Source organism: Triturus cristatus, chromosome 6 (genome assembly GCF_964204655.1).
Source record: "Triturus cristatus chromosome 6, aTriCri1.1, whole genome shotgun sequence".
Taxonomy (NCBI): Eukaryota; Metazoa; Chordata; class Amphibia; order Caudata; family Salamandridae; genus Triturus; species Triturus cristatus.
In genome coordinates this window covers 812,807,298-812,825,994 of record NC_140589.1, presented here as the reverse complement: position 1 = coordinate 812,825,994, position 18,697 = coordinate 812,807,298, and the positions used below count along the sequence as shown (strand labels likewise).

The window sequence follows — 18,697 nt, the reverse complement described above, 5'->3', positions numbered from 1 at the left end:
TGTATTGATCACACTGGAATGAAAAGACACACGAACAAGCATTGGCAAAACCAATAGTTTTCGCCTATTCATAATCTATTGGCTTTGTCAATGTTTTTTAAACACCTTTTTAATTTTTTATATTTGTTTTACTTTAATTCATGTGGTACAGAATCCCGCGGTGCAGTGCAAAATGTAGACAAACAGCGCAGGGGTTAGTACAGGAGGGTGGGAAATACACTAGAGAGCGGGGTGTGAGAAACAGGGTGTGGGTTAGAAACAGCAGCAAAGCGGGAGGGGTGAGTTTAGAAACAAAGGAACAAAGGAAAGCGGAAGGGTGACACAAGAAAATTGCTTTGAAATCAACTTACCATGATCTGCGCTATCTAAACCTTTTATAATAGATTATAAATAAATAAAAAGCAAATGCCCAAAATCATTGTTCACAACTTTTAGTCTTCCTAGTTTGCCTTCATTCACTGTCTACAGAAAAGAATACAGTGTGTTTTATCGTTAGTTCTCACAGTAATATTCTGTACTCTAACATCTATCCCATTAAGAAGCTGTCAAGGCACTGAGGGCCTCAAAGGGAGGTTTGTCCACCTCCACCAGGTAAGGCACTATATACACAACAGACCCCATTATTGGGACCTCAGTGAAAGGAAACCTACAGCACATCACGCTGTCCTGGGAACGCTACTAGAAACTTCATAAAAAGCAGAAAAAAAGAGGCCCCCCCACTAAGGGACGGACAATAAAACCAACAATTAAATTAATCAAACATTGGTAAATCCAAAAGGTTTCGCCCATAAAATAGATCTATTGGCAATGTTATTTTGCTATGTTGCACACCAGTGTGGCTGCTGTTCAGCATGGCTAAAAGTTAGTGGCGTGGAGTGTACTAGAGTGGAGTAGGAGGCGTAGAGTGTCGTAGAGAGGAATAGAGTACAGTGGCAGAGAGTGTCGTAGAATGCAGTGTTATAGAGTGGAGTGGGGTTAAATAGGGTGGAGTGGGTTGCAGTGGATTGAGTAAGTGAGGTGAATTGGATTGGAGCAGATTGGGGTGAACTATATTGGAGTGGAGTGGGTTGGATTGAGTGGGGTAGATTGGAGTGGGTGAACTGGATGGGGTGGATTAAAATGGGGTAAGGTTGATTGGATTGGGATGTAGTGGTCTGGGGTGGATTAGATTGGGGTGCGGTGGATTGGATTAGAATAGGGTGGTTTGGAGGGGTGAATTAGAGTGGAGTGGACTGGACTGTGGTGGATTGGAGTGGGGTGGATTGGAATGTGGTGGGCTGGATGGATTGGATTGAGCTGGGTGGACTAAACTAGCATGGAGTGGATTGGATTGGGGTAGAGTGGGGTGGATTGGGGTAGAGGGGTGGATTGGAGTAGAGTGGGGTGGATTGGAGTAGAGTGGGTATGGATTGGAGTAGAGTGGGTATGGATTGGAGTAGAGTGGGTATGGATTGGAGTAGAGTGGGTATGGATTGGAGTAGAGTGGGTATGGATTGGAGTAGAGTGGGTATGGATTGGAGTAGAGTGGGGTGGATTGGAGTAGAGTGGGGTGGATTGGAGTAGAGTGGGGTGGATTGGACTGGATAGGGTGGGGTGGATTGAAATTGGATGGAGTGGATTGAAATTGAGTGGGGTGGATTGTGCTGGAGTAGGGTGCAATGGTGTAGGGTGAATTGGATTGAGTGGGGCAGATTGTTTTGAATTGGAGCGCGGCAGATTGCTTTGGATTGAGTGGGGCAGATTGTTTTGGATTGGAGTGGGGCAGATTAGAGTATGATGGACTGGATTGGTTTGGGGTGAGTGGTTTAGATTGGATTGGTCTCGGGTGGATTGGATTGAGTGGCGCGGATTGAATTGGAGTGGGGTGGGGTGGATTGGGGTGTACTGCACAATTACGTGTTAAAGCAGGTTATATGATGGAGCCACGCATGCAATTACATTGCATACCTTAAAGCGGTCTTTACCAAGACCGCGTGTTTATCTCGCATGCCTTTACAACAAATTTCATTGTACAAGCATGATTGGTAAAGGCATATGCGTGGTAAAGGTTACATACCAGCCCCCAGCCCTGAAAATAACCTCGACCTCAACCCTAAAAACACTTCAGCGCCCCGCTTTGAGCCCTAAAACCAGCTCACAACCCTGAAAACTACCTCGGCCCCAGCCCTGAAAACATCCCAGCCCTCCGTCCTGAGCCTTAAAATCGGCCCCCAGCCCTAAAAACTTCCCGACCCCACGCTCTGAGCTCTAAAACCCAGACCCCAGCCCTGAATCGACCTCGTCCTAAGCCCTAAAACCGTCTCCCCGCCCTAAAAACACCCCAGCACCCCGCCATGAGCCCTAAAACCGAACCCCAGCATTAAAAAATGCCCCGACCACCAGACCTAAACCCTAAAACCCAGACCCCACCTCTAAAAACGACCCCAACTCTGACCGGAAAAATTCTTACTAGGCCACGTCCAGATCCTTCCCGTTCCTCACAATCTCGTCCTAACAGGAAGTCCCTCTCCAACACCCCCCCCCCCTGCCCATTAGCTCAGAGTCTAGAGCGCTGACTGACTTTACCAAGGCATATGCCTTTACCGCCTTTACAACATCATTGTAAAGGCATGTGTGGTAAAGGAATATGCGCGGTTAAGACATATGTGTGGTAAACATATGTTTACCTCTAGGACTCTAAGCATTGCTGCCGTGTTTGCTGCATCACCTTGTTTTAAATTGTTTTAGCATTTAAAAAAACTGTTCTTGAATTTGAATTGCCTCCTCAGCTGTGTGTTCTGCACCGTGCTCTGCATTTCTTTCCTGGTGTCAGGCTGGTGGCACCGGAAACGCTTTCCCTTCCCCTGCGGGGAGCCAATCACTGTGGGATGGAGATGGGACTAGTCCCTGTGCTCCGCCATTAAATACGGGCCAGAGCGCGGGAGAGCTGATGGCGTGCCGTCTGTCCGGGGCAAGTCATTATGCTCAGTTGCTATGCTATTCCCCATCTGATTTTAAACGCTAGCACTACAACAACCGTACACTTAAACCCTCGACTCACACCAAATTATCTTTGTCTGGAATTTTGGATTACAGAAAGCACTTCGCTGAACTTGTCTCTAGGCCTCTTTGTCCAGACAAGCTCAACTCCAATAAGCTAAAAAACCTTGCAAAGAAAAATGCTTTCATTCAGCACAATCAAAGGTGGACTGAGCTCACAGTCACTTACTTGAACACCAGCTCTCTGGTCAAACATCAACTAGAGATATTTCAGCTGTTAGATTCTGACAAACCTGACCTGCTCCTTCTTTACGAAACCTGGCTATCAGTAGAATCCACCCCAGACATACTAGCGGCTCTTCACAGCAACTATTACTTTATTCAAGCTAATAGGGACCCCGGGAAGAAAGGGGGTTGGGTCGCTGCTATAATCCATCAGAAGCTAAAGTTTTCCTCTCTCACCACCCTAGGCATACCATCAACTGAAAGCTTAACCATAAAACTAGTCTTCCCACATACCCCTCTGGTGTGCGTCCTAATCTATAGACCCCCCCTACCACATGCCACTTTTTCCTCAACATTTGGGTGAAAATATTTCCCATTTAGCTATCAAATATGCCAAAATCCTAATAATTGGCGATTTTAACTATTGGGCTAATGATGCAATGGGTGGCACTAGCTCAGCTGAACTGTGAGTTATTCGGAGAACTGAATCGTGTCCAAAATGCGACTACTCCCACTCATATCAAAGGCCACACCCTTCAAATCACCATTTCATCAAATTCTCCCTTTGCAACTTGTACTTAGCAAAGCCCCTATCTAAGGTGAGCCGCTTGGCAAAAAATTGGAGCCACTGCAACCTCGACGACTTTTGTAAACTGCTAGCTACTTCGGCCCCCTCTGAACAGTCCTCGATTAACAAGCACGAAGAAAGCATCACATCTTGGCTAGTAGCTGCCAGTGACAGTCATGCCCGTTATAGGAAAGTCAACATAGTCAGAAAGGACAATGCTCATCATTGGTTCTCTGAAGATTTAAAACTATGAAAAATCACCCTCTGCCGTGCTGAGCACGACTGGAGACGAGACTATTCCGTAGAAAAAAAGAGACCCATACCTAACCCTACTTAAACAGTATAAAAATGCCATTTTACAAACTAAGGCAACTTACTTTTCCAATAAAACATTGAGCTCCACCAACAGATCTAAGGACATCTTCACTATTGTTGACGAGCTATCTAACCCAGACAGTTACGGCGAAACCTGCCCCTACTCAAGCACTATGTGACTCACACAATTCCTATTTTATTGATAAAATTATCACCATCAAGACTAGAATTCCTGCTTCCTCTCCCCTTAATGCCCAGCCACCCCCGCTCAGGAACTCTCATTCCTTGGAGCAGTTCCATTCCATCGCCAAAGAATCTTCTTGAATCTACTGATGAAGGTTAGATCAGGCTCTCCGAGGAACTGTTGCCCCCGCACATCTTAAGGGAAGTTGTCCTCTCATGTCCTGACCCTCCCCTAGCGCTACTGAATAACTCCCTCAATCAGGGGTCAGTTCCCAAGGCATTTAAAGAAGCAGAAATTGTCCCTATTCTGAAGAAAGCAGGGGCAGACCATCTAGCTCTCACGAATTACCGCTCCATTTCCTTACTTCCTTTCTTAGCCAAAATCATTGAAGCCCATGTTGCAAACTGTCTGTCCTTTTATTGAACAATTCCACTTTCTTGATCCCCATCAGGCGGGCTTCAGACCCTCTCACTCCACTGAGGCGGTTATCTTGATGGTTTTAGATGGGTTAAGAAATGGGGCAGATAAGGGCAAAACACAGGCCCTGGTGCTCCTCGATCTCTCTTCTGCATTCGATACGGTCGACCACAAACTCCTAGTCAGCCGCGTCAGCAACGCAGGGATTCAGGGCCTGGCCCTCAAGCGGTTCACATCTTTTCTTGAGGATCGCTCGCAAGCGGTGCACATCAATCAATTCCATTCCTCTAAAGTTAAATTGATATGTGGAGAACCGCAGGGCTCCACCCTATCTCCACATCTTTTTAACTTATATATGTTTCCCCTTATTCATTCCCATGGTGAAAAGAATGTATGCACTTTCAATTATGCTGATGATCTTCAACTGATCTTCGATACTGACAATTCTCCTGCCTCCGTCTCCAAATTTCAAACATCTATGCAACACATTAGTTACTGGATGAACGGCAATCACTTGAAGCTGAATTCAGATAAAACTGAATTGATCCTAATCGCAGGGCTCTCAAACCCCAGGAACTCCAACTTCTGGCCGCCAGAGTTGGGAAATCCCCCCTTCCATCCAGATCTATCAAAAGCCTCAGCATCACTATTGACAGTGACCTGTAAATAAAATCTCAGATTTGGACAGTGGTTTCTACCTGTTTCTTCCAGCTCCAGAGGATCAGGAAAATCAGCAGATTTCTTACCACCGATGCCCTGTCCCAAGTAGTTCTGGCCTTAGTGATCTCTCACATTGACTATGCCAACTGTCTTTACTTTGGCATACCAATTCAAAAGACTGCAACTGTTGCAAAATCAGGCCGCTAGATTAATTTTTCAACAGCCCAGATGGCACCATGTCACCCCGATCATGAAAAAGTTACACTGGTTAATGGTTGCTGAACGCAGTGCATTCAAGTTGGGATGCATCTTATTAAAGCGCTCCATGGCAAATGTCCAGCATTTGTTTCTTCTCGGGTACAGAGATACTCCCCTACCCGGAATCTTAGGTCTTCCCACCTCAACCTTTCAGTTACTCCTTCTTTCAAACATTGGAAAATGGGGGGTCTAGGATTTGCAGTCCTGGCCCCAAAATTCTGGAATTCTTTTCCTCTCCATATTAGAGCGACAACGTAGTACTCTCAATTTAGGAAGCTTTTAAAGACCTGGCTCTTTTGCCAGGCGTACAAATTAACTTCTCAGTGGCAACACTCCCTGGATCTCAGCGCCATGAAACCGCTTGGTGTACATGCACTCAACAAATACCTTTAACATAACATAAGCAAGTGTGGTAATGCTTGTGCTGTAACGGCACACGTGGTTAATGATGTTTCCCTTTAAAGCACCATTTCAGAAATTACACAACAGAAAAAAACAATGTCGCTTTGCAATAAGATAATCCTTACCTTTTGAGAACAGTGCCAATGATCAAAAACAAATGAAAACATGAGTGCGAAGGGACAAAAGACGATTTGACAAGATAAATTAAAGTTAACTATAGAAAATAAATCTTTGCAATTTTGTTTGTCCTGTTGGGCGCATTTTTGCCAGTCACACGCTTTTTGCACACACAGTTTACAGGGCACTAAAAGTTAAACAGAACAAAATAGTATCTCAATCACGTCAGGAGCAGCGGACAGGCAGTGATTAAGTTGAATCTATCAGTGCTTGGTACCTGCTCCACCGAGGGGAACAAAAGGAAAATGCTACTTACCAGTATGCATCTGTTCTTGGCATGGAGAGCTGCAGAGTTGTACACTTATGCATAGATCGCCATCTGGTGTTGGGCTTGGATGTTTGCATGTTGTTTTTGTCTTCGAAGAAGTCTTTGTAGTCACAAGGTTGGTGACTCCTCCTTCGGTCGACAGTGCGCATGGGCATCGACTCCATCCTTAGATTGTTTTTGCCACATAGGGTTAGATGAAGTAGTGAGAAATCGAAAGATGTCCATGTGTAATGCATCTAAGTAAGATAACACTGGAACAGATAGAGGTATCCCGGGAGGCGGGTGGGCATGTACAACTCTGCAGCTCTACATGCCAAGAACAGATGCATACTGGTAAGTAGCATTTTCCGTTCGAGGCATATGAGCTGCAGATTGTACACTTATGCATAGACTATACAGCAGTTACCTCCTTTGCGATGACTACCTGTATCTGTTACAGTAGTTTGAAATAATGTTCTAAATACAGCCTGGCCCACACTAGCTTGTTGTTTTGCCTGTACATCTACACAATAGTGTTTTGTGAAGGTATGTGGTGTAGCCCAAGTTGCTGCTTTGCATATATCATCTAGGGGGGTGTTCCCTAAGAATGCCATAGAAGCCCCTAGTTTGCATGTAGAATGAGCTCTAGGGGGAATGGTTAATGTGCGTTTGGCTTTTATGTAGCATATTTTATGCATTTTACAATCCACCTTGCAATTCCTGATTTAGATATAGGATTGCCCTTATGAGGTGGGGAGAAGGCCACGAAAAGTTGTTTAGTCTTCCTAAAAGATTTTGTTCTTTCAATGTAGTAGAGTATTGCTCTTTTAACATCTAACGTGTGAAGAGTCCGTTCTGCGACTGAGTCTGGTTGAGGGAAAAACACTGGAAGTTCAACAGACTGGTTGAGATGGAAGGCAGATATTACTTTGGGTAAAAATTTGGGGTTAGTCCTAAGAACCACTTTGTTATGATGGATTTGTAAAAATGGTTCTTGTATGGTTAATGCCTGGAGTTCACTTACTTTTTTGAGGGATGTGATAGCAACCAAAAAGGCTACTTTCCAAGTGAGGAACTGCAGCTCACATTTGTGGAGAAGTTCAAAAGGAGGACCCATTAGTCTGGTAAGGACTATATTAAGGTTCCACACCGGAGAGAGTGGAGCTCTTGGTGGAATTATTCTTTTAAGCCCTTCCATGAAAGCTTTGATAGCATGAACTCTAAACAAGGACAAATGTTGACTGTTTTGTAGGTAAGCTGCTTTGGCGGCTAAATGTAACCTAACAGATGAATACGCTAGGTTACATTGTTGCAGATGCAGTAGATAACAGATGATGTTCTGAATAGAAGCATCTAGTGGATTGATCTTGTTGTGCGTGCAGTAAATGGCAAATCTTTTCCATTTTGCCGCATAGCATGCCCTTGTTGTAGGGCGTCTAGCTTCTTTGATAATATTCATACAGTCTGGCGGGAGATTGAGGTAGCCAAACTCTAAGACTTTAGGAGCCAGATCGCAAGGATCAGTTTGATTGGGGTCTGGGTGTCTTATCTCTCCATGGTTTTGAGTGAGAAGCTTGGGTGAGAGGCGTAGCTTTTGATGTGGTACTACTGATAGTTCAAGTAGAGTTGTGAACCATGGTTGCCTTGCCCATGTTGGATCAACTAGGATCATTGTGAGAGAATGTTGTTTGAGTTTCCTCACCACTAACGGAATGAGTGGGAGAGGCGGAAAAGCGTAGGCAAATTTGTTAGACCAATTCATCCATAGCGCATTGCCTTTGGACAGTGGGTGTGGATACCTGGATGCGAAGTTTGGGTATTTAGCGTTTTGGTGTGTGGCAAAGAGATCCATCTCTGGGTGTCCCCACAGTTGAAAGAATGGGAGAAGAACTTGCGGATGAAGTTCCCATTCGTGGATCTGTTGTGCTTGACGGCTGAGCAAATCCGCAATCTGATTGTGTACCCCTGGCGAGTGTTCTGCCAGGAGGTATATATTTTGCAGAATGGCCTGTCTACATATGCTTTGCGCTATGGCTGTAGGGAGTTTGTCCCCCCTTGCTTCTGTATGTAATACATTGCTGTCATGTCTGTGCAGATCAGGACAGCTTTGCCTAGAAGGTGCAGTTGGATAGATTTCAGTGCTAGGAATATTGCTAACAATTCTAGGTAGTTAATGTGGAATTGTTTTTGTTGGGGGGGTCCAGATACCTTGAATGGTATGGGTCTGCAGATGAGCACCCCAGCCGGTGAGCGATGAGTCTGTTGTTAGTACTTTCTGTGAAACTGGCTCGAGGAACGACAGCCCTTCGGAAAGGTTTTGTGTGTTCCACCATTGCAGAGAGCGGTGACTGCGGTCGTGTACCAACACTAGATCTGTTAGCTGACCTTGAGCCTGGTTCCACTGACCTGATAGACACTCTTAAAACGGACGCATTTGTAGTCTTGCATAAGGAACGAGAAAGATGCAGGAGACCATCACCCCTATTAATTGCATGAGCACTCGTGCTGGTAGTGAGTGTTGTGGCTGAAATCTTTGAATCAGCGCTTGCATGGCAGTTATCCTGACTTGGTTGGGATATGCTATGGCTTCGGAAGTATTTATCGTAGCTCCTAGGTATTGTTGTATTCTGGACGGTTGGAGGTGAGATTTGCCCAGATTTACTGTGAATCCCAGACTGTGAAGTAGTTGAATTGTGTTGAGCTTGTGTTGAACACAACTGCTGTGGTATTTTGCTTTTATAAGCCAGTCGTCCAGATAAGGGAAGACATGAATGTGTTGTCTTCTCAAGTGGTCTGCAACCACTGTGAGGCACTAGGTGAAAACTCTGGGTGCCGTGGTGTCTCCGAATGGTAGGCCTTTGAATTGGTAGTGTTGACCATCTACCACAAACCTGAGAGATTTCCTGTGAGCAGGATGAATACGAATGTGGAAGTAGGCGTCCTTCAGATCCAGGGTGGAGAGAAAGTCACCTTGCTGGAGTAGTGGGAGCACTTGTTTTAAGGTGACCATGTGGAAGTGGTCTGATTGATGTAAAAGTTTAGCGGTCTGAGGTCCAATATTGGCCTGAGAGAGACGTCCTTTTTTGGAATGAGAAAGTAGAGGGAATAGACCCCTTTGCATTGATGGGGCAAGGGAACCGGTTCTATTGCGTGTTTTTGTAATAGTGCAAGAACCTCTTGTTTGAGAAGCGTCAGGTGTTCTGATGACAATGGACACTGTTTGAGAGGAATGTTGGGAGGGGTAGAAGTGAGTTCCAGGCAATAACCATACTGGATCGTTTGTCTTACCCACCTATCTGTTGTGATGGAATCCCAGACAGGGAGGAACTGTGAGAGGCATCCCCCGACAGGAGTGGGATGGTCAGGAGAAGCGCTGGGAAGTCACTGTTTGGTGCTAGGGGAGCTGCGGGTGTTATTAGCCCTGCCTCTGCCCTTGTTGTTGTTTCCCCTGTAACCTCCTCTGGAGTATCCTCTAGAAAAGAAGCCCTGGTTGGGACTTTTGTAGGATGAAGACAGGTGCACTGGTCTATTTGTTTTGGAGCCTGCTCTATAGAAGGAACGCCGAAAGGAGCCTCTGGTAGAGGGTGATTGCAATGCTCCCATAGACTTGGCAGTCTCCGTGTCCTTCCTTATCTTTTCTAAAGATGTGTCCACTGCAGGGCCAAAGAGGTGCTCCTGGTCAAAAGGATGATTTAGGAGGGTATTTTGTACTTCTTGTTTAAAGCCAGACACCCTGAGTCAGGCATTTCTGCGCAGCAAAATACTAGTATTTACGGGGTGGGACGCGGTGTCTGCTGCGTCGAGCGCGCATTTTATGGAAGTATTGGTAATTAATTTGCCTTCCTGTATAAGGCCATTGGCTGAGGAAGGTGTTGGGTGAGCTTTTCCAGTTCATCATAGTGGGCCCTATCATACCTTGCTAGAAGGGCTTGTGTGTTTGCTATCTTCCATGAGTTGGCAGCTTGAGATGCCATACCCTTGCCTGATGCAACTTTGATTCCTTATAAGGAGGTGGTGTGTCACCTGATCCCTGAGAGTTTGCTCGTTTGCATGCATTGGCTACGACTACGGAATCTAAAGGGAGTTGTCCCTTGATGTAGATGGGGTCGGTAGGAGCTGCCTTGTATTTTTTGTCTACTCTGGGGTTAACTGGGTCTTTGAACACCTCAGGAGCGTGTCTAAGAAGACCTTTAAGCATTGGCAATACGTGGGTAGATTTTTGTGGTTGAACTGAATGTAGTTTGACTCCATGGTATGTTGCGGCCCTATTGATTTACTGGGCAAAACCCACATTGTCGTCTGGTGGCGATGGTTTTGAGGGGTAGTATTCTGGATCATTGTTAAGATCAGGATCAGGATTGTAATCATGCCATGGGTCTGGTACCTGTGGGGGATCATTAGGATCGTCAGTGTCAAGTGGCACTAAGTCTTCGTCTTCTTGCCCCTGTCCCTCGTCACTATCCTCTGGTTGTGGAGAGTGTGGTGGAGAAATAAGTAAATTAGGGTTGATTGGGGGGGGAAGGTGGTGGTGAAGTGTTAGTAGCTATGTGAATCTTCTTGAGAGAAACTGGTGCATGTGGTGGATGCTCTAGTTTCCTCTTTGTTGGTAGCTTGGTCACTATATGACCAGTCTTTGGGTGAATCGGAATGGTGGTTTGCTTTGGATCGGGGAGAAAAAGTTCTTCGGTATCGAAGGTTTTCTTCGGTGTTGACAATTTCTCCTTAGAAACTGGTCTTGTCTGTTTAGGGGCAATGTCCGGTATAGAAGCCTTTCCCGGTTCTGAGATCTTCGGTGCGGGTTGTTTGAGCTCTGGAGGTGTTTGTTTGGGAGGCTTCTCTTTTGGTGTTTTTGGCTCCGACGCCTTCGGTGTCGAAGGCTTCTCTGTATGCTTCGGCGCCGAGATCTTTTCTGGTTGCTTCGGTGCCGAGGTCATATACTGCTGCTTCGGTGCCGAGGTCTTATCCGGTTGCTTCGGTGCCGAGCCTTTATCCGCTTGTTTCGGTGCAGAGGGGTCTTTTGCCGGTATTGGTGCCGAATGTTTCTCCGGTGCCGACCGAGGAGGGTGTGGCATCTCGGGTGACTTAATCTTCGGTGTCGAAGAGGGTTTTTCGGGACCGGGTGGTTGGCTCGAGCCGGGAGGCTTTTCTCTATCCTTTGGAGCCGGGCCCTGAGGCGGGGCGCTCAAAGTCTTGGGTCGGTGTAGACCTGAGCCCGGAGGCGAAGGTGTCACCGGAGCCTTTGGTATGGGCTTGGGTGGGGCGGGATCTCTGTACTCACGTCCCGTTGCGCCGGGGTGATGTCATCTTCGGCGTCGGAGTCATCTGCTTTGGAGACCGAGACCTGTTCTTCTTCTGGTTCCGGAAGGCTTTCGGGACCTGGATGGAAGATGTCCGGAATGGAACCTGTGCCTCAGGACATCTCGTGGCGTTGAGCTCTTCGATCCCGGATAGTCTTTTTGGATTTGAATGAAAGGCAAGCCTCACAGTCGTCCTCTCGATGTTCTGGAGAGAGGCACAGATTACAGTCGGAATGGAGGTCCGAGTGTGGGAATTTAGCACCACACTGGGGAAATTTTTTAAAGGGAGTCCATTCCATCGACGTCCGTCACTACCGTCGCGGGTAGGCCCAGTGGCCCGCGTCAAAGTTCTGCGATGTCGGATATTTTGAAAGTTTTCATCGAGGGTGCGTCAAAGTAAACGCGATTGAGAGAATACCGTTGGTTAGCTGTGAATGCGCGTCGAAGGGAGTTCGATAACGACACCGACCCGGAGTGCAGCAAGTCACATCCGAACCCGATGGCGGAACAAAACAATCTAAGGAGGGAGTCGATCCCCATGCGCATTGTCGACCGAAGGAGGAGTCACCAACCTCGTGACTACAAAGACTTGTACGAAGATAAAAACAACATGCAAATATCCGAGCCCAACACCAGATGGCGATCTATGCATAAGTGTACAATCTGCAGCTCATATACCTCGAACATGATGTTAGGCCTGCCTTGACAAATGACGAGGCTGTAAAGAAGAGTGCCATGCAAGCCAACGAATGATAAGCAAAGGGCGGCTCCAAGCCCTTTTTGTTAACAACATTGCCTAGCAAGCCATGCTAGTGCATGCTCGACCCTAAAAATGGGGCGTTACAATTCATGAAGCTACCGAAACACCACAAAGTGGTCAGGCTTGTTGCAGGACAGAAAAGTTAATACCAAAGAACAAAGCTAAGTGAGCAGAACACAGGCCTGGAGGATCGGCTCTGGTATTTGTTTAAAGTGATCAATATCTGCTTTCCTTTCTAACAGATTCATCTGTGAGCAGCTAATAGACAGGATATCACTGGAGGCGTGCATATCTTTAATCCTAAAACAAAGCGGAAGGAATACAGGCGTGCTGGCAACAGAATATGCAAATCGATTTTATTGCGCATACACACAAGACCACAACTTGTTAAAATGTGTTGTGGCAGCCCTTGTCCTATTTCCTACCAGGCCAAGGTTAGTCTTAGAAGACAAAACATCAATCTTTGCCCAAGTTGAGACAAGGAAATCATTTGTAAAGACTCTAAAACAGAGAGAGAATGAGGGCTGACAGACACTGAACTGTATTTTTGATGAGAGACTGAGTCCTGGCCAATATTCCCACTCAGGCTGTTGGCACATTTAGCTTTTTCTAAAAGAAGTGAAATCTATGTTTAGTTTCTCAGCTGTTTAAAATAAATAGATGATACTAAATGCATGAATTCAAAGGCACAATCGTGGGCACCAGTTACCCTAGGAGCACAATCCTTTCTTAGGTAATTAGTGGAGCTAGGAATTTTATCTGCTCGCTGTGTTTGTCCTCTTCGATCACCTGGCCAGGAACACTGAGTGAGTGCATATTCAGAAAAATGGCTAGCCTTAAATATGAAGGATATCATACATTTCTTACTTAAGGTACTTGAATTCACGTTGCCATAGCTTCACCACTAGACAACTTTTGGCATTTGTTGGCCGCAGTCCACCGACTGAATGACTCTTACACTACAGTCCTCACTTTTGGGACTCCCCTGACACATATTTATGTTTTACCCTCCTGTAAAAAGCCCAGTTCCCTCTGCAATTTGGTTTGAGTCTCCTATTTCAGGGTGCAGAAATTTAATTTGAACCCTGAAATCCAATAAGTCCCATGTTGGTCAAAGAAACAATGCGATTATTATGCTTAAAATGTACACATTGGATATAAGGAGGTTGAGGGGTACGAAACGGTTACTTTCTAGTTCCTTACTCAAGGTGTAGGCTTAATACTGGAGTGCTCCGATAGAAATATGTTTACACAAAGAAGTGGCAGCCTTTGAGATCATTCAAAATCGGAAGGAAACAAACTGCCATTAAGGAATCAGACTAGGACAAACTTAAAATGGGGCTAAAGTCCTAGTACTACTAACAACCGAACACAATCTCCAAGTATAATCACATAAAACTTGATGGGGTGCAAAGATTTCCTCTAAAACAAAACCACTAAACGCTGAATCGTAAACCCAGGTGTACCACGATAATCTGTTAAAGAAATTTATCTTAAATCGTAAAAAGTAAATTGTCTTACATCCCAAAAATTAATACAATTTATTCCCCAAGTTTGGAAAAAAAGTAGAAATTTTTAGAACTGAATGAATACTCTTCATCATATGAGGTACCAAAACTCATTAAAAAAACTTTTTTTTTTTTTAAGTGTGCTCTGTTTTTTTTCCCAATTACAGTACTTTGATCAGATGTGCTATACAAACAAAAGAAAGTGAGAAAAAGAAACAAACAATTGTAGATCTTCTTTAATCATGTAGCCATGCCATGAAAAAAGCAGAGCAACTGGAATTATGCTGCCGGATTTGACCAAAATATGCAGCAGGGATGATTAAATGATGCCGCAAAAAAAACACAAATTACGCGGCTCAACGCGGAACATTTTGTGATAGTGTTACTTCATTAGTTTATCATTTTTTCACTTGTCATCACTCTCTGGGCAAGGATTTCACTTCATTTGTACCAGCTACTCATCCAAATACAGCAAATAAGAAACAGAAAGGTAACCAGTCAACCTTTGCGAAGGACCTTCCACTGCGTCAGCATGTGTTGCAAGGTTTTTAGTATTGTTTGATCCGTTCGAGGTAGAAATACTTTTTTGTTACAATATGCAGATTATGCAGCGGATGATGGATTATGTGGGAAATGTGGTAAATTACTAAATATACACTAAACGCTGCGGGGCAGAATTGCATCACTTCAGTGCCCTGCATAAAAGACACATAATGCTGAAGAAACAGGAGCCTCATCATTTATCATCTCTCTTCTGATCAAAGGCACCAAGTCGCTCGCGGCAGCAACCAATGAACACTGGTAAATGTACAATAAGCAAGTAGGGAGAAAAGCAGCTATGGTCCCATCCCAATATAAATAAAAAATAAACTGAACACATTTAGCAAATGGGTTCAGTTTTAGCAAACATTCCACTTTCAAACTCTGGGTGAGGGAGTTGGTCTGACAAACAAAAACAAGTTTTGTCTGTTAAAGGTAAGAGGAGATTTGGGACGTCGGAAAAAAATAGAACTCATCACTGGAAAATAGACTAAGCATAATACAAACGCTTCACACACAGAAACATACCTGTGTATGAGCGAAGAGCTAACTTTCAGTTTGTGTATTACCAGAAAGCAGCCTGTGTTCAAGTACACTCTGAAGGCAGGGCTTAGGTGATTGACAGCAGACAGAGAGGAAGTATAAACCTTTACAAAGGATCACAATTTAAAACTAACGGCAAGCCTGCTTCCAAAGACAGAAACACCCCCAAAACATTAATAAATTAAGAAAGGTGTGGGTCCAGTATTAGATGTGCGTGGTCATCAATGCTGCAATACAGCCCTGGCTTCGTGTTCAACGCACTGTCAACGTTGATTGAAATCCTGGTGCGCAGGCAAATTTGGAAGGCAAATCTCATGCAAACTCATAGGTAATGTTTAAAAGGTCCAAAAACGAACTTACAATACAACAGATAAAGCCCACGACAAACCCTTCAGCATTCAGGCTCACAGCAGACTGTGCAAGACCATGTCCTTAGCCTACACGTTTTCAATGGCTGTGGTGGAATCAGTCCTTGCTGAGATGCTCCTATGCCCGGCCCGCACCATGTCTAACCCAGTGGCAAGCAACAGGGACGTATTAAGGATTTTGGGGATTCTGGGCCAAATGTATTTTGGGAGCCCCTATTCGGAACAGCTTTGAATTTATGATTTAGTTTCAGCTCTTTCATGCCCTCTTTGGCCAGGTCACTGACAGTGCACAGGCACACTTGCCCAGATTTCAAATATGTTTATATATAATATTCAGGGATAGATGCATGTTTTCAATATTGTAACACTGCAGGAGCTCACTAATATTACTGGGAATAATCTCTGGGACACCCTCCCATTTCTCATATTTGAGGTCCTGTTTTGATCTAAAAGAATCTGTTTTATGAATGTTGCATGAAACATAAAAACAATATTTATTTGCAAAATGTCTGTAATAAACTCACACACACCAACCATATTAAAGAAAAGTTAAAGCAAACAAAACTTAAAACAGTCTGTTTAGAAATTACTCAACATCACCAGGGCAAGACTCCTGCAGAACAGAGCTGGCTCTATCAAGGCCCCCCCCCCCCTGAAAGGCTGGGACTCTGGGCCAGTGCTCATTTTGCCGTCTCTGGCTAGATAGGACGCCTTGGGCCCTAGTGCAATCGTGAAAACAGCAATACTCCTGGTCTGTGAGATCCTTGGCTCTCTGTGACCCATTGCAACTGCAGCAGAATCGAAAGCTACGCCCCTACCAGTGGCACACCGTTCTTCCAAATGGTACCCTCCACAGTCCGAAACCACGAAGAGGAGGGTGCCGGGAACTGCACAGCTGCCAGCACACCTGCAGTGAGCACAGGATTTCCCTAATCCTTTTAATATGTTAAGGCCAGAGGTAGGGAACCCAAAAGAATAGCACTTTCGAAGAAGGACATTTGGTAATACCCCTCTGCCACCCTGTGGCCATGCAACCAGAGAATTCAGCTTGAAACCACTAGTGAGCCCCCACCGGGGCATCTGGAAGGGACAATATACAAGAATAGTATTATCTTATTTTCTAAAACATTTTCATACAAAAATTATAATTGTGCCATAAAGCACACTCCCAAAAAATGGCAATACATTTTGTCCAGCTGCAAATGTGCAAGTAGCTGGTTTATCGCAGTCGAGCACTTCGGCGGATCGGTATGACAATATCGGTGACGCAAGGCTCCCAAATTTATGTCCGTTTTCTGCTTTTTGAGCACGGTATGCTTTTTGCAGCTGTAATGTTTACTTTGGGCTCCAAACCAAAATTATGCAGAAAAATGTTCCCAGAAATATCAAAATTATAAGTATTTGCACGAGCTCAGAAGATATTCAAATACGTTTGGTTTATACTTGATATGATCTGTGCCCGCACAAAAGCAGGGAGAAATGGGGCACATGAAGGAATGTTAGCAACTATACATTTCCATCTTCAGATGGAGCACCCAGTTATTTAAAAGCAGATATCTTCAAACTGAAATGACCTGAAGCCTGAGCCATCATCCTTCCATGTTGACCCATGCCTCTACCTTAGCAAGACAACGTGTATTATGCATCACATTATTTCTTCTAGGTAATTTACTGTTTGGTTGGGAACAGACAAAACACAATGAACCAGGTCAAAGCACCACAAAACAGTACCACACTTACACAATGCATGATCCATGACTCCAAGGTGCTGGTTGCCACGGTACGACTTGACCCGAACAAAAAAGTTTGATTTCTTCATTTCCTCTTCTGTATAGGTCAAGTTAGGTTCTTCATAAGGATTCTCCACGATTACGCAGTTAGGGTGGCCTTTTGTTTCAACTTACCGTTTATTTGGATCTTTTATTAGAAGTCCTGAAAGTAATGATTTTGCGTCTGCGGAAAGTGTTCGTGGGAATTTAATGTCCTCCATAAGAATAAGTTCAAAGAGTTTCTCATGGTCCTGGTTGTAGAATGGTAATCTCCCGCACATCATTTCATACATGACAACTCCGAGGCCCCACCAGTCCACCGCACGTCCATAATCATTGTCCTCCAACACCTATAAATTAAAGGAGTGGTGTTAGAAAACATGGCTTCCAAGGAGCCAAACAATGAACCACTGAGAATGTATTTAATCAAATCAAATCTTTAAAAAAAAATGTACAACATGGTGCAGGATAATAGGATGCTACCAACAAATAGAGTACTGGAGCGATGGAGAGGGGTCTAATGCAGCGATTCTTAAACTGTGGTACGGGTCCCCTGGAGGTCCCTGAGACCTACTTAATGGGTCCGCGACTGTTTACAAAATTAAATGCTAAAATTAAGACATTAAAGTATACACAAATAAAGTGCAACTTTGAAAATTTGAAAACCTTTTCTATATTTGATTGTAAACTAAACAAAATATTTCAATATTCGAGCTTCTGTTTGGTGTATACTTGTTTTTGTGTTTTGTTTTGAGATTCAAATCACAGAAATTGATTAGACCGGGGGTCCTCAGCTTCCTATAATGACTTAGTCCCCAGATTCCAGTAATGATTCAGCTGGGGTCCACACAACTCAAATTGTTTAGAACCACTGGTCTAGTGCTTAATGAGACAGAATGTTTTATAGTGCCTGTGACAACTTGTTTATTAGAAGTATTCTGTCAGCGTTTTGGAACACAACCGTAGGCTCTCGTCATCAAGTATCTGCTAATATTGATGGGAGAATGCTGTACTTGGAATTTCTCTTTTGTTTTGTAACATACCCTGCTAGGGTATGTTACAAAACAAAAGAGAAATTCTAAATCACCAATGACGAGACTCAAAAAGAGTGTGGTAAACACAAGATCCACGTACCCACTGTCTCTGATTTCACTTGAACACACTGTTCATCACTTAGCTGTCAATTAAATACTTTTGATGAGTTTGATCTATGTAGGTTAGAAACATCGTTAGCTCTCATAGTTCGTTTCCTTTAATGAACCTTTGAGTTGATGTCCAGAGTTTTGTTTCTGTTAATACATTGCAATATGTCAGCGCTGGTGCTCCATACCCTTGCACACAATGTCCAGACGAATCGGCCCCCTTCAGCTTCCAAACCTGACTTCATCATACTCTTGGAATCAATCAAAATACTTACTAGAATCATTTATATCTTGACAATCAACTTTTTCTACACACTGTTTAAAAAGAGATAACAAAT

General features: G+C 44.3%; 1 protein-coding gene across 1 annotated transcript in view; it reads right to left on the bottom strand.

The window, feature by feature from the left end:
• The window catches only part of AKT3 (AKT serine/threonine kinase 3), a 740,092-nt gene that overhangs the window by 105,077 nt on the left and 616,318 nt on the right, over window positions 1-18,697 (bottom strand). The window contains exon 11 of the mRNA XM_085611402.1: window positions 17,353-17,567. Coding sequence (XP_085467528.1) covers window positions 17,353-17,567 — 215 coding nt within the window. The remainder of the gene's footprint in view (window positions 1-17,352; window positions 17,568-18,697) is intronic.